The sequence below is a fragment of the Petromyzon marinus genome, chromosome 22 (assembly GCF_048934315.1).
Source record: "Petromyzon marinus isolate PM22_M1 ecotype Great Lakes invasive population chromosome 22, UKy_Petmar_22M1.pri1.0, whole genome shotgun sequence".
In the NCBI taxonomy this organism is placed as follows: domain Eukaryota; kingdom Metazoa; phylum Chordata; class Hyperoartia; order Petromyzontiformes; family Petromyzontidae; genus Petromyzon; species Petromyzon marinus.
In genome coordinates, this window is record NC_133688.1 from 20,679,353 (window position 1) to 20,707,221 (window position 27,869).

The 27,869-nt window shown below is 49.6% G+C and overlaps 2 protein-coding genes across 3 annotated transcripts in view; both read left to right on the forward strand.

Annotated features, from left to right (window-relative positions):
• Positions 1–327: 327 nt before the first annotated feature.
• Positions 328–21,821, forward strand: RAB14 (RAB14, member RAS oncogene family). Its single transcript, XM_032958638.2, has 8 exons — positions 328–546; positions 6,463–6,548; positions 8,358–8,411; positions 10,020–10,197; positions 11,048–11,114; positions 11,357–11,444; positions 12,192–12,222; positions 15,328–21,821. The coding sequence occupies exons 2-8, from the start codon at positions 6,497–6,499 to the stop codon at positions 15,503–15,505; spliced, it is 648 nt and encodes a 215-aa protein (XP_032814529.1). The 5' UTR covers positions 328–546; positions 6,463–6,496; the 3' UTR covers positions 15,506–21,821.
• Positions 21,822–21,966: 145 nt separating this feature from the next.
• Positions 21,967–27,869, forward strand: part of LOC116944835 (alpha-N-acetylgalactosaminide alpha-2,6-sialyltransferase 3-like) — a 62,717-nt gene continuing 56,814 nt past the window's right edge. Inside the window, exon 1 of one of the 2 annotated variants that reach the window (XM_032958637.2) lies at positions 21,967–26,137. In XM_032958637.2, coding sequence (XP_032814528.1) covers positions 26,111–26,137 — 27 coding nt within the window. In that variant the 5' untranslated portion in view covers positions 21,967–26,110. The remainder of the gene's footprint in view (positions 26,138–27,869) is intronic. The other variant, XM_076068857.1, reaches the window with a different exon arrangement.

Sequence of the window (27,869 nt, forward strand, 5' to 3'; positions counted from 1 at the left end):
TGCAAATTGCATCTCGAAACGTTACACATTTTGACCCGAACAAACATCCAAAGCTCCCAACAACAAAAAAACACGGGCATCTGAACAAAAGATACAGATAGCACGGTTACGTAAGACGGCGTTGTCTTTCATTGCCCCTGAAGTTTGTAACGCAAAGCAATCCAGAACCTGGGAGAAAACTCGTCTCGGGTGGCGGGGTGGGGGGGGGCAGGGGGGGTGGGGGGGGCGGGGTGGGGGGGCGGGGTTGGGGGGGGTGGGCGGGGTGGGGGCCAACGGTGGGCGGGAGGGGGGAGGGCGGCCCCTGCCCAAGGCCGCGGGAAACCCCGTCTCGCACTTCCGCCATCTTGGACCGATCCGGAAGAAGCCGCGTCCCCGGGCCCAGCGCCTCGGCTCCTCCTCCTCCTCTTCGTCTCCTGCTCCTCTTCGCTACCTCCTCCTCCTCCTCCACCACCCTCCTCCTCCTCGCTAATTGCTCGTCAACCCAAATTAGCTCCTTCACTACCTCGTCGCCCTCGTCAGCTCCCTCTTCATCGTCACTTTGGCCCGGTGAGCGCCGGTGCTGAGGTCAACCCTTCGCGGCTCCCCACAACCTCCCGTCTCGGGCTATGGTTCACACCACCTCATAGCCCCCGCCGCCGCCGCTGTTGTTGCTGCTGCTGTTGTTTTTATTGCGACTTCAGTTTCATTTCTCGAGGTATTAGTAGCGGCAGCTAACGCTAAGCGTCACGTTTTGATGGTGTTTCTGGGTTTGTTTGGTTTTTTGGGGGGAACATTTCCTCTGCGTCGTGTTTCTCCGCCCTGTTTTTGTGTTGGGTGCAGTCGGCCTCAGGCCGCTGACGGGCGCAGCTGAGGGCCTGGTGGCAACTGGCGTGGGGTTCGCCTCTGGTGTTAGGGAGCTGCCGATTTGGTTGGCGACGGTGAACAACAAACACATTTGTCGCGAGGTTGTGCCGTTCAGCGTTTGTCTGGATTGATGAGTCGGGTTCGGTTGGGTTTGTATTTGGGTCGGGCTGGATTGTTATCCGGTTCGGTCGGGGTCGAGTTCGGGTAGGTTGGGTCTGGGTCTGGTTCATTTGGGGCCAGGTTGAGCCCTCATTTGGTTCGGTTGTGGGGTGGTTTTTTTTGGTCTGGCTCAGTTCGGCCGGGACTGGTTCGTTTGAGACCCGGGTAGGTTCGGTTGGGGCCCGGGTTGGTTCGGTTGGGGCCCGGGTTGGTTCGTTTGAGGCCCGGGTTGGTTTGGTTGGGGCTCGGGTTGGTTCGGTTGGGACCCGGGTTGGTTCGGTTGGGGCCCGGGTTGGTTCGGTTGGGACCCGGGTTGGTTCGGTTGGGACCCGGGTTGGTTCGGTTGGAGCCCGGGTTGGTTCGGTTGAGGCCCGGGTTGGTTCGGTTGGGGCCCGGGTTGGTTCGGTTGAAGCCCGGGTTGGTTCGGTTAGGGCCCGGGTTGGTTCGGTTGAGGCCCGGGTTGGTTCGGTTGGGACCCGGGTTGGTTCGGTTGGGGCCCGGGTTGGCTCGGTTGGGGCCCGGGTTGGTTCTGTTGGGGCCCGGGTTGGTTCTGTTGGGGCCCGGGTTGGTTCGGTTGGGGCCGGTCCGGCTCTATTAGGACCGCTTCGGCTGGGTCGTTGTGGTTTGTTTTGTCGGATCTGGCCCAGTTGGAGTGGGTCGTGTTTTGATTGGTTTAATGTTACACTATTTGCAGACTGCTTTGTTGTGGACCGTATTGGTTTTAGTCACTTTCAGTTTTATCTGGGCAAGGTTGAGCCACTTTGTTGGGTCTGGATGGTTCGGGTCTGTACAGGTTACATTAGAGTAGGACTGGTTACAGGTCTGGTGCTAGTGGAAGTATTTTATCATCACGTTTGCAGAGCATAGGTTCACAGGCCTACAACGCAAAGCGGCCAGCATAAAACAGCACCCATTTGGCGAGACACATGGGAAAGAGGCGTATTGTCTGCTTATGTATATCGTCGGCTAAGATCAGGTTACCTAGTGGTTCAGGCAAGATAGGTTCCACCCTGAACAACCTGTTTCACCACTTGTCGTACTCGGGGTAGAAGGCTTGTCCATGGATGGGGCGGGGGGTAACAAGGGAAGGTGGTGATTCTTGGCAGTCATTCTCATAGTTTAGCAAATTTAAAGAACAGTCCCATTTTCTATAGCCTCGCAATGCAGCCATTTGTGGTTTTTTCAAGCACTGCCTGACAATTGATTGGCACACAGCTGCAGGTTAAAGGTGAAATGTTGGTTGTGGTGGTAACCCTGTGGTCTGGCAAAAAAAAGTGACACCAGCCATGTTGTTGTCACATGAGAATAGGCGGTGATTGAGCTTTCCGGTGCGATTTCAACTCTTCCCCCTTGTACAGTAGAATTTGGCTGAGGACTTACGTACGTGTTTATGGTGGACCCTGTGGTTTTTGGTGGTGTTCTGTTTGTGGTGTGTGTACAAGCGTGTTTCATTTTCATCAAAATGTGAGAAGTGACAGGCACGTGATAACTGTTCCATGGCTTAGTTTGTGATTTCCTATGTGTGTATTTGAGCGAGCGTGTGAGTGCGCTATCCTAGTTGCATTTTGCCAGATGGTCTTTTGTGTAAACAGCTTCTCTGTGGCTGAGCACAGCATATCGCCCGTCATGCGGCCACTGTAATTAGATTTCTGTTAGAGCGACACGCCCTGACAGTAGCTGCTGCTTCTTCCTCCTGCGCCATGGCGCCTTCAACAATGACTCAAACCGATTGTTTTAAGTTCTTGCCTTGAAAAAGTATCAATAAACGGAGGCATCGGGTGACTGATCAGGTGACTCCGTGGAAACCGTTGGATGAGCACGAAAAAACGCTCGCAGAATGAAAGGTCCCACTCCAATCATCGCCGTGGCCACTAACGACTTGACACACCGTGACTGTTGCAACACAATTGAAAATTATCTGTTAAGGTCTCCTAGTGGCACCGCGTTTCCATCAAATTCCATCCACTTGACACCACCACCTCTTCCTCGTCGTGCATGAATGTGTGTTCCTTTCACAAGCGCACTGCTACAAACCCAGCGACCCGAGTTCGATTTCCGCTCGTGGCCGATACCAATGATGAATATTTGAACTGGTCCTGGGCATTTCCTAGGTCGACTCAGCATGAAATGAATGGCGAGTGATATCTGAACCAGGCCTGGGTCCTCGCATTCACCAACTCGCACTGACCTGCCTGGTGAAGTATGGTCAGACTACCCCTGTGACCGACGTGACATGAGGCTGCTTTCATCCAGCAGTGAATTATTAAAGGGCTGTAAATAAAGTTGTGAGCACTGCAAACTTTGAAATGGTGCCAATTGTATAAATTTTCATTGAACATAACGTCCTCGTGCATTCTTCCTTGATGGTTAGTGATTGAATATCCTCGCGTACGTGGTTAATACGACTACATTTCGCCAAAGGCGATAAACACCACAAATGCCTGAGTGTGCAAGTTGTAGCACCCATTTTCCACAATGTGCAGCTGATCTGTAATGTTGCCCAGGCCTTGTTTCCTGTGGATGTGAAATCCTTATCCATTGTTAAATAATTTAGTTTTTTTCCCAGGTAACTTAAAGCGTCGCTAAAGAAAATGTACACACACACACGCGTCCTGTCATTTATGCTACAGTGTAATAGAACGTATATTTTAAGACCCAATTCGCATCTTAACATAGCCGACACATGTCACTTGGGCAGTTTGTCTCATTGTATTGGAAATTATGGCAATTTTTGTTTCCAAATTTCTAGCACATAGCACATTTTTGGCCCTGTAATAGGTACTTTTAAAAGTAGGGGAATTGTAACCGGGCTTTTGTGTTGTGCTAAAAGTGAAGTGAGTTTTGTGTCTGTGCTTTACAACACCGCCAATACGATCTCCCTTGTTTACTTTGTGGGCGCTTAATTTAAAACTCCCCACTGCTGCTTTACCCAATCGTGGAGGCGGTCGTAGTATGTGAGTGTGCGGTCGCCAAAATCCGGGTCGGTGTCAGGAGCCCCCTCTCCGCTGTAGCCCACTCGTGTTGTGAGTGTCACTGCTGTCTCCTCGCCTCGCCTAAACACGGCGAGGTGAACAGCTGTTACCGCAAGACATGACCCAGAAAAACAAACAGCGCCCGTAGCTACACACCTTAACTTGTTCAGGCCTGTGCGGCGTGAGCTTGAAGCTTCATTCACAAGAAAAAAATACTTAGTTTCGGACGTTTGTGAATTAAAATGTCATCCCAAGTTTCAGCATTTCGTTGAAATCGTAGATTAAGTCCATGTAGAGCCCATTTATCAGTTCACTGTTGGATGAGAGCCTTATACCATGCATACAGTGAGAGAGTTACCTGACCGTAACTTCTTCACGTTGGGCAGTGTGGGTTGGGGGTAGTTACAAAACAGCAGTGGATTTTGTTGCACTGCCCCCTACTGCCCACAATGCCTATTACACTTGTTTTTTTAGCTTTTTGGTAGCTTACCCCAAGCACCATGTAGGCCCATGTCTGCTTAGCTTCTGAGTGATCGGACAAATACCGTATGATTTGGCCAGAGAACAAATGTATATTTTTCGCAAACTGCTTTGTCAAGCTGAAAGGTACGGACAAGCAAGAATTATGTGTGTGTGGATATACACTGTGTCAGAAAGAGGATCAAATGAAATGGAGCTCACACACAAGCGTGTCCAAGGACGTTTTGCTCGGAGGGATGTTGTCCGGTGGTGGATATTAGTGATGGCGATAGCCAAAGGAAGGAATATGCCCGAGAGGATGTCCATTGGAAAGAGGGAGCGATTAAATTGGCACGTGCTCATGTACATGGAAAGATGGTGAAATCAGAGTCCGATGAGCTTTAAAGGCCTTTTTCACAGATGTCCAGTAGGGGCGGGTCAGAAAGTTACAATAGTAAACGATACAAAAACGAGTGCAAAATAGAGAAAAGGTGAGCAAGTCACTATTCATAATTAAATATAAATAAAGTATATCGAGTACAGTGGTCCCGCGGCCAACGGTATTGATTGGTTCCACAAAAACCATCGTTAATTGAAATTATTGTTAATGGAATATAGTAAATGCACGTTAAAGTCTTCATTTGTTCCAAGTCAATCGGAAGTTGATCCTTTTCACCCTAAAACATATTTAATCATATTTAAGCACGCAATTTTAATGAATAAACGTAACATATTGAACCATTAATATTATTAGAAACATGGATACATAATGAATAGAGCATAAAATATTTTTTTACCTTAGGGTAAGATGTGTGAATTAATTTCCTGCTTAATTTGCACAATAATTGTTTTCCTCACTTTCTCGTCTTTCTTCACCTTCAGTTTTTAGCGATCTTATTTAGCTTTTAAGTAAAAAAAACACGAAATATTCAAGAGCTGTTTCCATAAGCAACGAACGTCAAACATTGAAAAGCTAGCAGCCAGTTGCTCTCAAAACGCGAAAAAGGGCCTCGTTGATTGGCTGAGGTCTGCTGAGTCCTCTTAGGAGCGCTCCGATTGGCATAAATTGGCAGCCTCGTGATATTGTAAACATCGTTAATAGATACTCTTTTGTTCTTTCGGTAAAGTCACGTAGGTATAAAATTAAAATATATCACGTTTCGGGCGCAACACAAGCGTCTGTCATCAGGTGGGAAAGCATCGTCTGCTGCTGAGTCTACTGCTGAGGCAGCAGACTCAGCAGCAGACGATGCTTTCCCACCTGATGACAGACGCTTGTGTTGCGCCCGAAACGTCGTGTTTATTTGTATTTTATTTTCTACCTACGTGTCTTTACCGAAAGAACCAAAGAGTATGGATTCCTGCAGTCACGAAAGCTTCAAATCAAGATCGTTAATTGAGACAATTGGGACCCCTATGGGAGGCGGATCGTTAATCGAAATTTCGTGAATCGATAGGAGCGTAAACCGAGTTCACTGTGTACAATTCCCACAATCGATACTGCCACCTCCTGGTCGCCTCGCAGCACAGCAGGTTTGGGAGTTTTACAACTCTGTAATCAACCAACGCTTGCCAGGGGCGTAGCTATCGAGCATGCGAGCAGTGCATCTTCACTTGAGATCCATAGGCTGGAGGGGCACAAGCGCCGGCTACGAAAAGAGTGGGGCCCCATTTCATTCCCTGCACCAAAGGCCATACCTGCTATGCTACTCGCAAATTACTTATAATTATAATAACCAATAGCAACACTGCCCCCTACTGACAAACTAATGCAGACTTCCAGGCCGGTGCTGCGTCACCTTGTGCCGCACAGGGACAGCTGTCATCATTCGGTCTTCAAAAGAATGACAACTGAGCTTTGAAATTATTGAGATGAGATATAAGGCTCCCTGACATAAATGTAATTCAAATTTAATTGCTTAAAAAAATGCAAATATTTTATTAACTGTCTGCGCCACACTGTTGGTCCCGCTGTTCACGCTGCATGTCGGGCTGAACTTTGTGTGCTTGTGAACTTTCTCTGCATCAGGGTTGCAAGCGCCCCGTGCAAGCCAGGAGCAGTCATGGCCGCCGCTCCTTACAACTACTCGTACATCTTCAAGTACATCATCATCGGTGAGTGCCGTGCGGGCTCCCGCCGGCTCTGGCCTTATGGCGCCAGCGTTTATCGCACAGTAGCCCCCCCGCCCGCCTCTGTGTGATGATTAACTTTTTCCGCTGAGGTGCACGCGTTTCTCTAGGTGAGTAAACCGTGAGTGAATGCCTCTTGCTGTGCAAACAGGTGGCGATATTTAAACGGTGGGTTTCAAAAGTGACTCATTTTCATCACTTTCGTTTCCCTTAAACACTTTAGGCCATGCTTCATTCACGTTTGGCTGTAGCTGAATTGAGCCGACTCAAAGCCACACTAAACTTGAGCTGGTTCTGAGCTGGTCCCATGCATGCTTAGGATTTTCATGAGTTGAGCCTGAGCCACGCCATGGCTGGACCGCTCACTCGTTTTTCGTTCAAATGTACTCGGCGGCCAAGCCAGAGATGAGCCGTCACTAAGGATATGGCCCTTAAGTTTTGCAAGTAACTATGGATGAATTTCGCACGGAACATTTTCCTGGTCGCTGGTAGACTGGAGTAGGTGGAATGTGACCAGTAAGCCATGGCCATAGTGAGAGGAAGTCTACTGAATATTGTGTGCCTGGGTGTGGAAATATTTTCTGCGTTGCCTACCCGGACAGAGCTGTCAAATTCATCCTTGCATATTCCTGAAAACTCGACAGTGATTTTGTCAAAGCGAGGCTCAGGTTGATTGGACTTCCTTCCCATCTTGCGCCATGCCGTTACCGACGCTTGTTTGTTTTTACGACATAAAGTGCACGTGATTATCGTGATGTCACGGTCATACAAAAGCAGGAAAATTCTGTTTTTTTTGTTGGGCGCAAGTCGCACATTAAATCGGGACTCTTGCCTGGGTTTATAAAGCCCTCTGCCCTCGGGTAGGGGGAGTAGGAGCCAGCCTCTGGCGTCACGCCGCAACTTGGTGTATTTATAACACGCGGTAAAATTGCAGTGACTCATAACGACACGATTGAGTTATTTCCGCTGTTATTTCAGGGGAAGTGGGAACGGGGGCTGGAGACGAGGACGGTCGTGTTTGTCGCTCGTGTAAATTACAACAATCACGGACAGACTTTCTTGCGAATCGTTGACATGGCCGGGCGGTAGCGCCTTCGCCGCTCCTTGCAAAGATTCGCGATGCGAGTCCCACCGCCGCCCTGGTTAACGCTGCGGGTGGAATAACCATCAAGTGCCTCCGTGCCATTTGCTTCACAATGGACAATCAAAGATCCTTCAACGTTATATGAAAGAGCAGTGCCACGTGTGCTGGTGTCACGGTCTTTTCAAATCTCAATAGAGTTAGCCTACTTTGAAAAATGTATCCGCAGATTAATGAATTGGGATTGCACAAATAAACGTCGTCCCGTACTGAAAAACTACTGCAGACTGGGAAACGGTGCCTTTGTGATGGCTTTGCACAATAAGAAGGGCACAAATACCAAATCTACTCTTGATTTAAACCGATCTGAGCGCCACGCAGTCGCCTTGTGAAATCCGCAAATATGCCGTCGCCTTTAGTGCTGCTCCAGGCATTTTTGTAGTGCAGGCTTTGCCAGAGTGTGCGTCGTTGCTGACATTGCATCACCCTGGTTAATTTGCATGATTAGCAGTCGTCAGCGCTGGCAGTGATGTCATAGAATGTGTGCATCGTACACTGTAAGATTATCTGGGGTGCGAGTCTTCCGTGAAAGGTGCTGTATAAATATTGGGCTGTAACGATTTGTTGAATGTAATTTATCCCTGCATTCATGCTTCATGCAGTGAACCGCGTGTGCCCTTGTCCCCCATCCCCCCTCCTCCCGCACGTTTCAGGTGACATGGGAGTGGGGAAGTCCTGCTTGCTCCATCAGTTCACAGAGAAGAAATGTGAGTTCTGGGCTTAGCGATGGGATCACGAATGAGTACATGTAAACACACAACCTGGAGTTTATTCCCAGCTCTTCAGGACTACTAACATTTCATGTTGGCGTGCAACTGACATCTCTATAGCAAGGGGAGTCAGAATGTGTAATGAACCTTGTGTGGGTAAAAGGCAAATGAATGGCTCTTCTGTCAATGTTAAAGTGATTTCCAGCTCAAATCAGCATTGCGTTGGTGCGAATCTCATGTTTGCAGCCCCAGACCCAGTGGTGTAAATTCCACATTCCTGTGGCAGAAGAGAGTCTATCCATAGCAAAGCAATTGCTGACCTCCCCACAAACTGCTACTTATTCTATCAACTCCCTCGGGATGATGGGCTGAGGCAACCCCCAACCAGGATTTGAACTCTCAACCTACCGACTGTGAGCCGCTCACTCTACCTCTAAGCCCCCTGACTGGTCTGACCTTCCGCAAAACCCCCTTGAGTGGCTGTTGACAAGATAAGAACAGTTTGATAACAACATGAGTCTCCAGACTATTTTTCAGAAGCGTCCTGCGTTATGCTGTTTGGCCCATTCCATCAATGAGTTTCATGTAGGCGGAGAACCCGGGGGAAACTCGCACGCACAAGATGGTAGCACACGCACATAGATTCGGGAATCCACTGCTGTACTGCCATCTGCTTGACATCTTGTCAGCCCGAGCCTGGTACTCTCGTGTGCTTGTGCACATGTGTGATTGGATTTGTTTCGTTTATACTTGTACAAGACAAATATAACTTGTATAAACATCTATAAGGGCGCCAAGGTGGCTTGATGTTAACTACCTCGTCTGGAATACAGGAGGTCGTGGGTTCAATCTCGACCCTTGAGGCCTGTATATTTGGAGTTTGCATGTTCTCCCCGTGGTCATGTGGATTTTTCTCCGGGTTCTCCGGTTTTTCCCTCCACATTTTGAAAAAGAGCTACGTAGCTCAGTGGGCCTTACCTGGTCAAATAAAAAAGAGTTTTTAAAATAGTTTAAATGCTACCACAACTAAAGACGCTCGAAAAAGCTCTGCTTAAGACTAAAATAAGTAACGAAACATCGTGTTGAAAACCTCTTTTAATACAACCAGCTGTAAAAATCCCTGGATTAAGATGCTAAAAAGGGAATAAATCCACATATGTGCTTACGTGTGTTCGCAATGTGTATGTAGCGGTTAGCGCACTGCGGTATGAACCTGTGTCCCGAGTTCGATTCTTGCTTGGCCAACATCAGTGACAAACATCTAAACCGATTCTGGGCCTCTCCTTGGTCAACTCTGCCTTAAATGAGTACCTCGTGTGGTGTGTATGTATCACCACTTGTGAGGCAAAGGCAGCTGGACGTGGTGCCGGCCACAAACCCCCCCACGTGCGCCGTGTTGGCCTTCATAGTTGCTCGTTAACAGCACTTGCCCCCAACCACCTGTATAGGCTATCTGGGGGCTATTTGCATTTTGTCTCTGCTTGCACGTGTGCGTGCTCGTGTGCGTGCTCGCACGCGTGTGTACACGCGTGCGCTTGCATGCGTATGCTCGCTACATGCGCACGTGTGAATGTTTACCCTGCCGTGCGGCGCTCTCTCGTGCAGTCATGGCGGACTGTCCCCACACGATCGGCGTGGAGTTTGGCACGCGGATCATCGAGGTGTCCGGGCAGAAGGTGAAGCTGCAGATCTGGGACACGGCCGGCCAGGAGCGGTTCCGCGCCGTCACGCGCAGCTACTACCGCGGCGCCGCCGGCGCCCTCATGGTCTACGACATCACCAGGTGTGAGGCGTTTGAGACGGTGCCCCCAAATATGCCTTTATCGGATTTGATTGGAGCAGTTTGCTTCTAAGTCACAAATGTGTTTAGTGGCAAAGTCATTGTGGCAACTGTTTATGAGAAAATGGTAGTTGAAGGTTTATTGTCGTATGTTCGATAGAGAATGTTTTTGGGGGGGAAATAGAAACGAATGTGATATGAAACAGCTGCAGAGCATTATAATAAATATGACGAATGTCTATAATACAGTGTATTCACATGATGGATACTGCTCATGGTAGATATTTGGTGGTATTTGGCACCCAAGGTTGGTACTGAAACAATTCTCTTTGCTCATGAGCTAAGTGGGAGACATCTCATCAAGGTCAGGGGAGATGGGAGGGATGGTCGTGGAACTAACTGTCACAATAATTGTCATCATTGCCACTCACTGGAATTGCAGCCATCGTCACAGTCAGTGTCACCGCAGCTACCACCACCATAATTCTTGCCATCAACAACATGCCACCATCAACACCATTATCACCTGAACCACCATCGCAACTGTCACTAGACCATTGCTGCCATCATGTCCATCTTTACCAACATTGCCACCACTGCTTTCATCATCAGCACCACTGCGCTGCTCATCGTTATCAACAACATCGCCATCATTGTCATCACTATCAGCGTTTTCGCCACAAAAGATCACCACCGTCACCAATAAAATCGTATGTTTGTTCATTTTAATCGGCTAACAGTAATGATCTGTATCTGCTGTCAAAAAATTGTGATGGTTGCGTATCCAGCTTGCCGCTGTGCCATCACGAGTGTGTCGGTAGCTTTTGGTTTTTGATGAGCGCCGTCGTTGCAGGAGGAGCACCTACAACCACCTCAGCAGCTGGCTCACGGACGCTCGGAACCTCACCAACCCGAACACGGTACAGCATATGGCACACTCACCACTACTCACTTGCCAGCCCCAAACCTATACAGCGCACACCACTACTCGCTCACCAACCCCAAAACTATACAGCGTACATCACACATACACACCTCTCTCTCCCCTCACCAGCCCCGAAATGATAAAGCATACACCACACTCAACTCTCAACTCCATTCAGATATCTGAGCAGTGCATGAACCCCACATCGGTGTGGATCTGGCTTCTCTGCCCGCCCAGGTGATCTTCCTCATCGGCAACAAGGCAGACCTGGAGGCGCAGAGGGACGTCACGTACGAGGAGGCGAAGCAGTTTGCGGAGGAGAATGGTGTGGAAAGGCCGCTCAGCCACAAGCGAATCGCCACGATCGGACACTTGCAATCGACACACCGCCTACCGTTTGCTCGGCCATCGATCTCATTCCAATCGGCCGGGTGTTGGTTGCATAAAACAACTTGCATGCGATGGATGCACTTAGCTCTTGTATATATCGGGGTCGGCTAAGGGAAATTTTTCACTCGGTGTTTTCCGCAACTGGCCGCGGTGCGTAAGTTGTCACTGAATATTTACAGGGTAGTGTGAAGCCTGCAGTAGGTGGCGCATGACTAGTAGCCGCAGCCATCGTGAGAGGAACACCGGGTGTGGTTTTATGAGTGCGGAAGTATTTTCTGGGTCTCTGACTCTGACATTATTTGTTTTGGGGGAGAGGCAGAGTGCGTATCTGTTTAGTGGTTAAAAGCAAACTCGTCAGAACTACCTGTTCCCTGTTGAATAGGAATTTAGATACAACTGGTTAATAATATAAACTCATTATAATCATGTATTGATGTTGCACCTCGCACAAGTATTAAACACGGCCCAGAGGGCCAATGGAATTCAGAAGCACAATTGAACAGAGCACTGCACACAGTAGCATGGACAAACTCGGAATCTAAAGTAGTTTCCAAGACTAACCAACAACGTCATATAATGAACTAACACATTGTACAACTCCTGTATTATAGTGACATCCTTGTATGCAGTGTAGTATTGGTTAATAGTGTCTCTGTGTGCTGTCTCCGTGTGGTCCTCACAGGCCTGCTGTTCCTGGAAGCCAGCGCCAAGACGTAAGTGATGCCCTCACTTGGGGTTGTTTGTGAATGAGTATGAAGCGAGCTAAGTTCATTTCAATGAATGCCCAACCTAATAAACCTAACGACTGTTGTAGCTACACACTTACCGTATTTCCCAATGCTGGTGATCTGGATTCGAGTATGTGTTTTTTGTCACCTGAGATTAAAGGACGATGCGCTGCTTGCAGCCAGAATTCCAAATTAAAAGGTTCTTCATTTCCCGACATGTTGGATAGCACAATTGGAATGTAATTTGGTTGAAAGGCATTTTAAAAGGACAGCCTGTGACATGACCGAGATTTATCTACATGATAAAAGCTGTTTATAATTGTTAATTCCATTACTTGAAAAGAATGATATGCATTCCATAGGTCACCAATTCAATCTGCCCCGCAGCAGTTGAAACAAGTTTTTATTTTTTTAAATGCCTCCACCAGCAGTATAAAAGGGTGCACCGCATTTGATACAAATATGTACATTCGGCAGACTGTCCATTCCTCAATCAGGGACGATGGTCACTGCCTGAGACGTCAACCTATGGTATCTGCAATTGTTTTGTGGTTGGGAAAATTATGGGTGCTTCTACCTCTTCAAATTCATCTTTTGAACGTGGAAGGGTAGGCCAAAGTAGCCTGATTGAAAAGGCCATCTCGAGCTTCCTGTCGCGAGGAGGCCCTTAAAGCAGCAGTGGCGTGAACAAAAAAATGCAGAGCTGCACATTTTTTTTACATCATTATTTTAAACACTATCTTTTAAATTTTGATTTAAAGCTTTCGTGACTGCAGGGATTCATATTCTTGGTTCTTTCAGTAAAGTCACGTAGAAGGGAAACAATAAAATAATAAAAATATAAAACAATACAATTCTCACGACGATTCGACTGCAACACAAGCAATCATCATCAGGTGCGTTTACAGGGAACACAAGCAATCATCATCAGGTGCGTTTACAGGGAACACAAGCAAGCATCATCAGGTGTGGTTTTCACACCTGATGATGATTGCCTGTGTTGCAGTCGAAACGTCGTGAGAATTGTATTGTTTTATGTTATTATTTAATTGTTTCCCTTCTACGTGACTTTACCGAAAGAACCAAGAATACTATCTTTTAACACAACAATTTACAGTGACAGCTTCTGTTACTTATGGTGTTTTCGAGTAAGATTGGTATTTTGAGCGATGTGGTTGTGCTCCTGGAAGGTAATTATTTTACTCAAAGGCACAATAATTATTAAATATTTTTACAAAGCACCTTTCAAAAATGTCACACAGCGCCGAATTAAATGCCTGTAAACGCTCACGCAAGCCCATACCAGAACTCGTTTTGTAAGTGTCGACCTATTGGCCAGGTAAAAAAAAATCTGTTCTTCATTGTTTACAAAAAAATTTGATTCATTTACCAAGCTCCTTCTAGGTCCACCCGTTGGCTCGTCATCTCGAAAGTGGGGACCTTAGCCCCAGTGGCATGTCGGTATCCAACCTTGTCTTGAGTTCTACTGGCAATGAGACCAGACAAAGGACAGAAGGCCACCTCATTCAAACTGAATGATATCTTTCAGCCGGCAGGACTCACCGTTCACTCCAAACATAGTTTGTTATTGATCGAGCGACAAACCCTGTCCTTTGTAGGTTCATATACAGTGCAATATCACCATTTGAAATACACATTCGTTTACCTAACATGGCTGATTTCTCAGTAAAATTGGACAGCAACTTGTAAAAAGACACTCAAATCAGACCCCGTGGTGTCAAGTGCATTCTCCAACTCTTATCCACTGTCTCTCTGGCTATGCTATGAGGAAGGGCCATTGCCAGAAACGTCTCCAATTATATATTTTTGTTTATTTTAAGGCCACGGTGTTATTGAGTTTTTTGTAATAGATTGCGACCATCGGGGAAGATGAAACGACCCGAACATCGCAAATTCCTTGAGTTCTTCAGCAGTGGTATTTGTGATAGTGCCTTGGGCTCAGAATGTCACACGTTTACGTTTGCGTCAGAAGATTTATGTAGCACGCATTGCAACGCTAATGTGTTGCGTTCAAGCGGCTTAAAGGAAGATGCACCTCAAATAAACAAAGAAACCATACTTTCACAGATACCTTTTTATGCTGCGTCTCCTAAGTTTCCAGCTTTGTATTGGAGAGACTAATACTTGAGAATAACAGCCAGGATCTGTCTGTGGCTGCACACTGCGGGCGTCTTGTCCTACAGCTGATGTAGATGCAGAGCAACAACTACAACTTCACGTTCAGTTGGTTGAAGCCAGACAACCACGTCGGGAGGAGCAGCAGAGTCTCGTCGCTGTGATGGCTTCTGAAATTGTGCACTCCCAGAAGTCTGGCTGATGGAATGTGTAAAAAAATTATTTTTGTGGAAGGACAGAAATGGGAAGGCGGCCTATTGGCTGTGTATTAATATTATTGAGACAGGATAGTCTTTTATAAATACGATGACACTGCCTGAAAGAGGAAGACGTAGTATTAGACGGTGTTTGGAGCAATAAACCTCTGTCACAGCAGAGAGGAATCAATGGATCCGTCGAGCGTACACCACTGCCTGCACTTTATCGGACATTTTTGTTCCTCAGAATGGAGGGCAGAGTGGAGTGGTCTTACTAGTCGTGTGTATTGACAATACCTCTAAAAGTGAATGTTAAGGTTTTTTTTTAAATCAACGAAACTTGTGCATATCTATGAAATAGACAGCTATTTGTTGCTTGAGTTGCATCGTTTTTAACGCTTTAACACTAGGTTAACGGCGTTAACGCGTTAGCTCTGTAACTTGTAGTCAAGATAACTCGCGTAAAGATGACCTGATTGCTGTTAGGGACTCTGGAGAGAACCGGCCAAAAAGTGTCACCCAACACTTTCAGAAACAAACCAGTGCTGAAAAGGACTTTGTACAATTGTGGAAATGCATGGCGACCCCCTACGCTTCTGTACTTATAGTAAATATATCCGAGGAAAAACACACGTTTGGAAGTGTTGCACAATCACAAGTATGCACCATTTGTCTTCGCTGTTTGATAGAGCGTCGAGTGTTAACGTTTTCACGCTGTTTTTGCCCTTCCCACGCACCCCACCACCGCCTGTCCCAGGGGCGACAACGTTGAGGAGGCCTTCCTAGAGACGGCAAAGAAAATCTACCAGAACATCCAGGACGGAAGCCTGGACCTGAACGCGGCCGAGTCGGGCGTGCAGCACAAGCCGGCCACACCACAGCCCGGCCGCCTCGCCAGCGACGCTCAGCCTGCTAAGGACAGCTGCTCCTGCTAGGCCGGGGCCCCGCCCCTCCTCGCACTTGCCCTGGCCCCTGACTCCCACTCGTCCTGCCACGCCCCCCCCTCCCCCAGATCAACCCGGGCCCACCCGGCCGCCCGGGACCAAAGCTAGCTGCTCACATGCCACCTCCGCCATTCCCCCCCACCTGCCAGGCTTCAACGTGCATTCCATATCACCTCAGCATCTCTGGCCTCCCCACCCACCTCGGGTCTTCATCTCATCCCCCACTGTCTCCTCTGTGCTTCACTTCATCATTTCAAACGTCACCCGGAGGGACGTGCCTTGTGCGTGTCACCTACCGCGCTCTGGTCACCCGCTCTTCCTCCTCCCGCTCCTGCCTCACTTCTCCCCCCCCGTCATGCCCCCTCCCCCCCCCGTGCCCCTGACTCAAACAGCAGCTCCCTCTACTTCCTGTGTGCGAGGGCTGAAGGGACCACGGCTGGTTGTTGCTTGTCGGGGAGCTTTAATTCCCCCCTCGTTCCGTTTCCGCGGTAGGCCAACTCCCGCCGTTGCGTGTTCGCGTGCACACGCGAATCTGGATTGACAACAAGCGGCCGACTTTTATTTTCGTCCTTTAATCCGCGGCACTGCCGTCCGTCCCATCTGACGGACTCGCCGGCCGTGTACTCCCTCCCCCTCCGCTCGTGGTGCCTTGCACCAGCGCTCGTCTGCCGACACGCCGTCGTTACCGCACGAGCGTTGCCAGCGTCAGACCTTGAGCGAGTACGGGCGGCAGTTGCCGGTTCTGCGAGGTGACCGAGCCAGTGGGGGTTGGGGGGGGGTCATCACTGTTGTGTGCTGCGCATGTACATTACCGCCCTGGGTGAAAGTTACTGTGTCGATGAGTGTTTGCTTTCTGGGGTGGGGTACCCCTTTGGCGTGTAGCTGCGAGGTGGAAGAGTGTTTGTTGGTTAGCACCTTTGAAGCGAGTGGCTCGTCCACTGGTGGGGGTAGACCACACACGTATGTTGTACGCTAGCTGTACTAAAGAGCGTTAACTGCTTGCAATATGCTTGGCGCGGCGTGACACGTTTTAAATGAGTCCAAAATAATAGTACCGTTATTTTTCCGTTGTTGCACTGGAGGTGTTCTTGATGATTTGTATTTTTATTTTTTTGTTTAAATTTTTTTGGTGTTGTGTGTATGTTGTTTTTTTCCTCTCTCTCACCGTGCTCTGCTTTTAAAAAAAAAAAGAAAATGCGTTACGAATCTGCGAGAGAGGCATTGTGCAGAGGGAGGAGGAGGAGGTGTACTCAGTGTCTGCGGCAGCAGCGCCACCGCTGGGGCGATGCCCTGCGTATACCGGGGCCTCTTGTCCGTCGCCGTGTGGGGCCGGCCCGTACGGGTTTGATGTTGCGCCGTCGCCCGCTGGGCCCTCCGCACCATCCCCACCGCCGCCGCCGATGTAAAATTTACTCAAAACACTACGGCGCGGTTCACTTCCGCCCACGGCAATGAGCGCACGTTGCTGTCCGCATGTCTCGGGTTCCCAAAAGCTGGATGACTTCCTGCTCCCCACCACTTCCACCACTCCGTGTAATTGAGTCTAGTTCGAGCAATCCACTATTTTGTGAAGATTGATTGGCAGTCTCCTCGTCTCATGGCGCTGCCTTGTTAGCACTTCAATCGGCCCGGTTTTTGTGAGGTTTTGCGAGCCTCGATAGATCTATAATGTAAACTCCGCATGAGGCTCTGTTGTTCAAAGATGGCTTCGCATGGCGACATCGCGTTTACAGCATAAAAGCCACACCTTTTGCTTCCTGTGTACTGTTGTGTCAAGTAAAAAAAATATATTGCATACACGCACGACCGGCGGTCAAAAAGTTCTGAGATCCACACTGTCGAGACCAGAAATAAAATGCGGCCAAAAGCTGAAATGTTACGATTGTGCGGAAGGGCAAGGCAACATTTTTATAACATTTTCCAAGCAATAGCCAGCTCTCCTCAACCAGTCATATCTCTACCCATAATTGTAACGAACTGGCCAATCAGCAGCGAGTACGAGTCCCACCTATAAGCCCAACCACTCCATACTTTGCCAGACCCCCCCCCCCTTGTCAATGTGACCCTCGCTTTTCAGTTTTGGTGTCCCCAGCTCATGCACCTCGCCCACCGCGCAAACGCTAGGGATATATTTTTTAAGAGCCGGCCTTCACCGGATTAACTTGCAAGTTGAGGTGGAATTTATAGGTGGAGAAGGTTGGTCAATTAAATTACAATACGGAAATAAAATTAATATATATCGACCAAAGTTTATCATCTGGTTTCGATTCTTTAGACTTTTTGACGGCCTCGTTCGCAAGGGTGCTGCTCTTTATTGGATTGCTTTGGTCGCCGCCCTCTTACCCCCTCTCCTGGTCCCCCTCCCCTTTGTCTTTCTGTTCCCGGGTTACAGTGTCTTAAGATTTGCACCCGTGTACCACTGTACAAAACTTGAGGCGTGTTCCGCTGTACATTGTTATCTTTTAAGGAAGTGGTCTATAGTAGAACGATAATGACGATTATATTCATAATTTCCCATAACCCCACATGTTTTGAGTTTAACAGACCGTGCACATATATATGACACGTGCCCTGAAGGTGATTAGACATGTGCCTGTTGTGTTTCTCTGCGACTTTATTCATTAAACCAGGAATTATATTTAGCGGATATTTGTACAAAATGCAATCTACAGGGAGGCGCGATTGTGTGTTCCCCTTCCCCGGGTCATTTTGGCTATCGTTAAAGGCCGGAGCTGATGTCACACTAAAGAGTGGTGGTGGGGGGGACATAGGTTTGAGTCCACACCGTGGTGAGTGCGCGCCACGGAACGGCGCACGTGAGCGCCGCCGGTCGTGTCCGCGGTATGGCTCTTTAAACATCCAACAGTGGAGTGGAAAAGGTCGTACTGTGAAATAAGGTGGTCGTGTTGCGTTGCATTTCTGTCTGTGCTTCATGTTAATGTGACTTGTTCTGTGTGACATTGAGAGTTACTCCTTTATAAATTCCGGAAGATTACATTGTTCAGAGGTCGAGGTTAGTTGGGGAGCGGAGCACACTGGTCACCCAATACGAGCCCTAACCAACCATCTCGACTCCAACCCCAGCGACGAGTCGACAAGGCGGCAGGCATCGATGTGTTTATCAAAGTAATTTATTACGCTCGTGTTATCCGCATCGTACCGTGTTTGCATCAACCATTTTTTTCTGCGACGAAGGTTGTGCGGAACGCTTTCACGTGACCCCTGCAGCCCCTCGAGGTGCTACATTCACCGCAGAATTACCCCCAAAACTATTCCTAAAGCACCACCGAGAAGCGTGACAAGTCTCTTTTCAAGTTTGATGGAAATTAATGCTCTCCTACCGATCCAACACGAGTACTCGCCTTGGCTCACTCACAACCTCACCAGACGTGGCCCCTAACCCAAATCTAGTCCACCAGACCGTGGTGCTGTTCCCGATCCGATTCCCACCGCTAGCTCTTCACACCGTCCCATATTATCACTCTCTTTACTTTTTGGTGTTCACACCTCTTGCATGCGTGAGGTGGCTTTTTATCGTGCAAAATACTACCGCTCTGGAGAATAGTGGCGCAGTCAATCGATAGAGCTGCCCATTTTTAAGCGCCGTCGGTCATTATCCTTCCGTGGTTGCGCAACGTCTATCACCATTGCTGTGCAAGTCACGCGAACAATAATGATTGGTTGCTGCTGCTTTATTATTCGGAGCAGCAGTAATTTGCCACGGCAGATCCTGATTTAATAGCAGTGGCTTAGCGCCTTTGCCCCCCCTTCCCATCCCCGGTGGTGATTCGTACAAGAACGGTGGCGTTTTATATTAACGCGCGATTACGACAAAGGCTGGGAGGATCGGGGCGTGTCGTGGGGGTGCACGGCACGTTCCACATTGGGGGGGGGGGGGGGTTAAATGCTGCACGATGTGTGGGTGGTTGGGAGAGACGGGAACTCCTTTGTCTCGTGAGAATGAAAAAGTGAGCGTGGTATGTAAACGCGTGGCGTCAGGGCTCGGGACGTCGCCGGGGCTCAAGAGGGCCATCGCCACCCTGGCCCAAATTAACTTGTGCAGGAAGAAACTCATGTTGATGGGGCACCCGAAAGTCGTCGGGCTAGCCGAGTTTGCCCCCCTCTTCCCCTCCCACATATGGTTGGTGATGGAGACATTTGTACTCGTTACAAAAACTGACAATAATGAAAGTTCTTCGAAATTGATCTACCCATTTTACCTATTTTTTTTCCCACTGCACAACCGAGCCGTGGCAAGCCAGCGCAGCTCAGGAGGGGCCAGGTTTTTCCACTGCAGAAACCGAGCTGTGCCGATGACGGTATGGCTAATCCCTGGTAATGGTCCTGCTTGGATTCGAGACAAATTTAGGTGTCTTGTGGGGCCAGATTATCACGGTTTGGTTCTGGCTTAGCCTGGCAAAAAAACAGTGGAAAATTCCCCGATCGTTTTGGTCCCATGCTGGTGTGGCTTTGTTGCGCTAGTGGATAAATGGGTATTACGTCTCGATGGGCTCTTGCCTGGTTACATTTCACACGCGGGCTTTACGCCTCATGCTGATGCCACCAAAACTCGCACGCGTGTCTGCGCCCCGGGATCTCGACTCTCGTTAACGCTCTGGCTCATCGTCCTGAAGGAGACAGGACCCCGCAGTGTTTTTTTCTCCCGAACAAGGCAGTGGCTGAACAGGTCGGGGCTGGAGCCGTGGCCCCAAGCCTCGTATTGGGCTGGTCATCGTGCCCAGGGCCAATGTTCGCTCGCATAAAAACCAGTGACGTCGTTTTCAAGCGTGCAGGCGGTCCAATAGCACTGGCTCATGGGCGCGAAGGTATCAAAGGAGGGGAGGGGGGCTATTGGACAGGGAGATGGTGGTCGGGGCTCATTTCATTCTTTTCACCAGGGCCCGTTCCACGACGCTACATTACTGCATAGAACCTATCGAGTAGACTTCAGTTTGCCATCTTAAGCAGAGAAAAAAACACACTTTTATGCAACCGGCCACAGTACAACAGCCTTGGTTCTGAGCATGTTAAGCCGCCTGTTTAGCTGTGTCACAGGACTATGATTTAGTCTGGTTTTGAGCTGTGTTCAGGTTAGAGGCACGGTTCGTGGCTATTGGTCTCACCTGAAGTTGTGCTGAATTTTCCCAGAGATCAGCCCTGGACAACTCAACTCAGCCTTCATGTCAGGGTCAGAGCTGTAGCTGGAGTTGTCACCCTGGCATGGTTCATGACAACGGTCATGGGGGGTTTTGGGGGGTTTTAAAGAACATCTTAAAAACCATCGGATTTAAGCTCGTTAAATATTGCTGCTGTCAGTGCTCATGGGGCATTAGCTTGCCTCCGGTGTCGGCAGGACTTGGCTGTATCAGCTCGGGAGGGAAAGGCGATGTGGATAGACGCTGCCATTGCTGTCAACACGAGACTTAAACACTGCGTTGATGGACATGTGTACAAGAGGCTGCCCTGCCGACCCACCAGTCCTTCGGGAGCAGAGATGGGCAACGGTTAAACGTTTTGACAATGGGGTTATTTGGGAGTACTCCCCGTATCTTCCAAGCCATCTTGGTCCGTGTGGAAGAGTTGACCGATTACCTTCCTGTAGGAGCTCTCGATTGAAGGTCCGTCGGGCCAGGAGTGACACGAGCAAGCAATGCATCTCGATGTATCAATCATCTACACTGCAATTTTGGCAACTTTGTCAGCGAACACGACGAAATTCCTCCGCTCCCTCCCTTTGATGAGGCGGGATGGGTCCACACCTGGGCGACCAGGTGGTTGCACGTCTCGGCGCAACCGGATCACTAATATGTGGACGTCTCTGGTTGTGGATACGTCCACATACGAGCGGTTGAGTTGCGCGCAGCCATGATCCGCTCGGCTAACGCACCCGCTTCGACTACGATCAGTTCAAAATAAATTGATTCCTGTTAACAGTGACCAGGGGAGTCGAACCTTAGCACTCAGTTCCCGTGCGTTCACGTGGGTCACACTGTGCAATGCATCAGGCCCTGTCTCTTTTTTAGACTGTTCGTTGGTACTTAATGATATTTAGGGACGGTATACATATATAAATATTTACATATACACGTATGCTTTGCTGTAGGTCTATAGGTCCCGTATATAACACGTGACCCCATCCCCTTGTATGGTAATGACGCTGGTTTTCTCTGTGTTTGACACGGCATAATTTGGCTTTCTGTAATTAAATCCCCTTTCGTTGCTGTTACGCTTAAGTGCATCGAATGATTCTACTTAAATTTGCTCTTGATTTGTAAATAAATAATAAACCACATACGAGAGTGCTTCATGGGGAAGGAGTTGTCCCTGTTTCTGTGTGCATTGGGAGTGTCATCATCATCTCGACCACATCCAGGCATTATTGTTACCAACTATTATCACCATCATTGTCATCATCTGTACCATCACCGTCATTCCACAACAACAGCCATCGATATTATCACCACTATCATCTACTACCACCATGATATAATTGTACTTAACACAAATCCACCACCTTCGCCGTGATCACTATCATCTCGACCACAACCACTGCCATCATATACCATCACCATTTCTACCAAAAGCACCACCACCACCATGAACATCATATTCTACCACCACTAATACAACCACCACAATCATCTCCCGTCATCACCCCCATCATCATCAACCACCGCCATCCTAACACGTGGACTCTTTGGAGGTATATACGTATCCAAGAGGGGGAGTTGATGTCATGCACCGTATGACCCTGATCTTCAATCAGCAGCGTCTACCTCCCCTTATTAAGGCAGGTGGTAGCATATCGTCATGATAACATTTTCTTTTGTATTCGCTTCGATATTTTTCTCCCCAAGTCATCCCCATTGTGCCATCGATGTTTTGCCACGAAGTGAGTCCATTTGGACATCTCACGGAGTAATGCAAGTATGTTGAACTTCTTTCGCACCGTACATAGCCAACCGTGCTCATCAGTTGTGCGGGGGAAGGACATCAAGTGCGAACCGTCGTGTTAGGCAACGTCTCTTACATCTTCCCCGCTGCTCTGTTAACTCAGCTCATCTCTCCCGCCGGGGGTTGATAAACATTTACAGTACTACATTGTATGGAAGTCAGCGGTGGATACCCGATGCGTAAGACTCGCTCACGCCACAAGAATGTGGCACTTGCACCACTTGCCAAGGTCCGTAAAGAGTAGCTGAGCACCAATGCCTCAGTGCGTGATTTGACGAGAAAATCGCCTTGACTTATAGGTCATCAGTGAGCCACGCATCGCTACAGACCGCCCGCGACGTGGAACATTCACGACCGATGTGTTTTCCGGTTGTTCCGCTGTGTTTTGTTCGGCGTGATGTCCGACGTTGCATTCCACGTCCCGAGATCTTCCCCAGGAACTGAGGGAGGAGACGGGCCCACTACTTTTTCAGAGGGGCCATTGTTTGAAACGTTGCCCGTTCGGTAAACGAGCTGAATGGAGAGCTCCACCGAACCACTCCACCGTTATGTCACCTAAGCAAGAATGAGGAATTAAATCTTGACTTAAAGCTTTCGTGACTGCAGGAATTCATATTCTTTGGGTCTTTCGGTAAAGTCACGTAGATAGGTTAAAAGAAAATAAGAAAAAAATATTTTTGGTTATTTTCTTTGAACTCATCACCGTCCCATCGCAAGATCCTCTATTCAATAAAAATAAAACCAAAAAACGAGGTTTTTTTTGTTTTCTTTGAACCTATTTACGTGACTTTACCGAAAGGCCCAAAGAATAAGAATAAGGAGCGACCTTTGAGCCGAGCGAGGGATGCGACTCATTGGAGGAAGCGGGGGGAGGACGTGGGGGAGATGGGGCGGGGGAGGTCGTAAAAAGAGGTGGTGTTAAGGAGGCTACCCCCCACCTCCCCGTTCTCCTGTGACCCACCGCTCTCCTCTGCTGTCAAATTATTAGGGCTGCTGCCCCTCGACTCCTCGTTCTCCTGTACCCCCCCCCCCCGCTCTCCCCTGCTCCCCCCCTCGCCGCTGCTCCTCGCAGAAGCATGATTCAAATGTCGATACTACCCACTTTATAATCACAGCGAACTACGCAGGCTCACGGGCTAACGTGCCGCGGCAAGCGCGCACACGTGGGTGAAATTACACACCCGTGCGCAAACAGAAACCACAGCACACGGGCTCACGGATTAACGTGCGCGGCAAGCATCCACACGTGGGTAGAATGGCGCACCCGTGCGCAAAGAGACCACAGCGCGCGGGCTCGCAACCCAACGGACGCGGCGAGCTCACACGCGCGGGCAAAGTACACACTCGTGCGTAAACACAGAAACCACACGACACGGATTAGTGTCTACCGGTACTTTATTCCATATTTAATTAGAGTTAATCTACCCGTGTCAGTGTAGACCAGCAGGACAGATCTAACCTATCTCTCTACTGTGTAGGGCTCAATTTGCCTAGTCTCTCCCTACTCCCCTTCTACGGGGTTTTCTCCTCAGACTTACCTCTTCTCTCTATACTTACGCTCCGACTTCGAGGGGTAGGGAGCCGCGGATAGGCGAGGCTGCACGTGGCTTTGGCTGGGAAGACTGGACTCGGCTACCCTCTGACTCGTCACGCGGACGTTCAGGTGGCAGGGAGCTGACAACTCCTCGATCACCCTCTCCAGTTCACCCCCAGCCCCCTTTTATCCTCTTACATCAAAGCTAACGGTCTTGGCCAGTCGGGTCATCCCCCCTCTCCGACGCCCCGCCCCCCCCCCCTTCTTTAACTAAGTGTACTGCCGACTTAATAAGCGAGCCGGTGCCGTATCATAGCCGTTAACCCGTGGTGCATCACGGGTAGAGACGTTAACCCGCGGTGCATCACGGGTAAAGACGTTAATCCGTGGTGCATCATGGGTAGAGACGCTAACCCGCGGTGCATCACGGGTAGAGACGTTTAACCCGCGCTGCCCCACTCCCCACATGTCTGCTGGTCCGTGTGTGTCTTGGGCATTTCCTCACTCCGGTTCTCAGTGGGTTCGCCGTGGTCATTTAATTCTAAGTTAAGCCACAGCGCCGGAGTGCCATTTGGCCTGGGGGGGGGGGGCTGCCAATTCCCTGGCCCTGAGAAACCGTGGAGCACCCCCACGAGGGGGTCTCTCTGGTAAAAACTCAGGGCAGGTGCCCCCTCCACACGAGGCCCTACGTGAGTGTGTGTGTATGTATGTGTGTATGTGTGTGTGTTTATGTGGGGAGCGATAGTGTAGCGGTTAGCGCGCTGCGCTATGAACCTGGCACCCGGGTTCGATTCCCGCTCACAGCCAACACCAGTGACGATTATCTGAACCGGTCCCGGGCCTCCCCTAGGTCGACTCAGCCTCAAATGAGTACCTGGTGCGGTGTGTAAACATCGCGACTAGGGAGACAAAGGCGGTCGGGCGTGGCGCTGGCCACCCACCCCCTCGTGTACCGTTCCGGCCTTCATAGGTGCTCGCTAACAGCACTTGCCCCTACAGTCTGTGAAGGCTATATGGGGGACCTTTGTCTTTTGTGTTTATGTGGGGAGCGATAGTGTAGCGGTTAGCGCGCTGCGCTATGAACCTGGCACCCGGGTTCGATTCCCGCTCACAGCCAACACCAGTGACGATTATCTGAACCGGTCCCGGGCCTCCCCTAGGTCGACTCAGCCTCAAATGAGTACCTGGTGCGGTGTGTAAACATCGCGACTAGGGAGACAAAGGCGGTCGGGCGTGGCGCTGGCCACCCACCCCCTCGTGTACCGTTCCGGCCTTCATAGGTGCTCGCTAACAGCACTTGCCCCTACAGTCTGTTAAGGCTATATGGGGGATCTTTGTCTTATCTTTGTTTATGTGGGGGTGGCGGGGGAAGTGCTGTGATGGCAGCCGGGGGGCTTCTCTGTCGCAGCACCCCCGTTGCAGGCACGGCTCCCACGGAGCAGCTTCGTTGTCCTGGCACCACAGTGGCGCAGGTTATGGGTAACGAAGGGAGGGGGTGGCGGTGATGGAGGGAGATATGTGGTGGCGGTGATGGAGGGAGATATGTGGTGGCGGTGATGGAGGTAGATATGTGGTAGCAGGGAAAGGCTGCAGTGGGAGGAGGTGAAAGGTGATGGGAATCTTTATTTAGACTGCAGGAGGAAGCCGATGAGCTGTGAAGATCCTTTAGTCGGGTCATCTTTTGAAACAGATGCCCAGTGATGGGAGAAGACTGTAGGAGGTGGGAGGTGGTTGGGCGAGGTGGTGAGAGGAGGTGGGACGAGGAGGCGGCACGTGGTCGGAAGAGGTGAGTGGTGGTGGTGATGGCATGGCGTGGGAGGTGATTCGTTACTTTATATATTTGTTTTTATGATTTATTCAAATATTGACATGGGTAATCCGTGAGGTGGAACATTTCGTTTGCGGGGGCGATAAATGGCGCGTTGCAATTACGCACGCGGTGACGACACGTGGGAGGTGGGATGCGAAGTTGTTGAGGGGGAGGGGGAGGTTGAGAGGTGGTGGGGGGGTGATGACGAGGCGGTGCCACCCATTTACCTGTTTGAGTCGTGGGGTGAGGTCACTCAGGTGATACGCGAACTTGAGTGGAGACGTTACCTGGATTAGCGATGGGCAATCGACGGATCAACTTAAAGGTATGTGCTCTACAGCCGAACTCATCACCGTCTTATCGCAAGATCCTTTATTCAACCACTAGTAAGAGAACGTTCGAGTTTCCCTCGTCACGAGGGACACCTGGGCTTCCGTGCTAAGGATGTCCACGTAAATCATTTCTTGTTTTGCGGAATACATATCGATTACAGCATTTGAAGAAGTGTAGTCGTCGGAAATAAAATGGATTCACTGGTTATAAGGCATCCATCACACGCGTGTGTGTGTGCGTGTTACCAGACAGCGGATGCTGCTCTATTCGATCTCCCGTCGCGGCAGTTGAAACATCGGGCACAGTACCCCCTCCTCCTTTCTCTCCGCATCCGTCCGCTCTCGCTGATGTCTGTGATCGGTTAAAAGTACGTGCGGTGTAGGGAAAGTGTGGGCGATACCCACCTCTTTCAAGACGCATGCGGCCTCGTGGAAGAGTTGGCCAACTACCGTCTATGGGGGCTGTCTCGAGCTCTTTCTAGTCGAGGCCCCTTCCACCAGCAGTGGTATGGGAGAGTAGTTGCAGGGCCGCGCCTGTATCTGTGTAAACCAGACGAAACACCCGACAACATTCTGGATATTTTGCGCACTGCGCTATGGAGTCTGCTCAGCCTGAATTCGATCCCGGGCCACGGCTCCCGCCACGAGTGTCGGGTGAGTGGGGGAGAGAGAGAGGCAGAGAGAAGGAGACAGAGAGAGAGAGACTTTGACTTTTAAACCAATTTTATTGCTGCCAGCAGCAACAGCCCTGAAGCCACTTTTGATACGGGGTCACCTACATCGAGTACAGCGACGTCGCCATTGCAAAACCGCGGCACGTGCGCCACACCGCCACGATCAACGCGAGCGCCGCGTCGTCACGCACATCGCAAACTTACAGTCGACCGGTCAAAACGTGAAAGCCAGTGCACCGTTTGTCTTGGTGCAGAGGGCCTGACCGGCCCCCCAACGTTCAAGGAACACGGCGTGCGTGTCCCCGGCAGCTGACCAGCCACCACACTCACGACCCCTTAAGATAAGAGCCTTCCACCCCCCACCCCCCCGTGACCGGAGGTTAACACCCCAGAGCCCCCAGGGGTGGGGGCTGAGGGGGAGGGGGACCCCCCCCCCACCACCACTTCCTAAGACTCCTTAAGATAAGACCTTCCAGTAGGTCCATTCCAGCCTTGTGTAGGTCTACAATCTTGTCCCTGACATCCTTGGAGAGCTCTTTGGTCTTGGTCATGGTGGAGAGTTTGGAATCTGATTGATTGATTGCTTCTGTGGACAGGTGTCTTTTACTGGTAGGAACGAAGTTGTAAACTGAGTGTACCAGGCTGCAATAGATTAATGTGTCCGTCCGTCCCCTTTCAATACTTTAACGAAGTGAAATCTCGTGCTGTTGGGTGTAAACAAATGCAATGTTCCTACCAGCCCACCCTACAAGGACCTGTTATACAGGTAACAAGCTGAGATTAGGAGCACTCCCTTTAAGAGTGTGCTCCTAATCTCAGCTCTTTTCCTGTATAAAAGACACCTGGGAGCCAGCAATCTTTCTGATTGAGAGGGGGTCAAATACTTATTTCCCTCATTAAAATGCAAATCAATTTATAACATTTTTGGCATGCGTTTTTCTGGATTTTGTTGTTGTTATTCTGCCTCTCACTGTTCAAATAAACCTACCATTAAAATTATAGACTGATCATTTCTTTGTCAGTGGGCAAACGTACAAAATCAGCAGGGGAT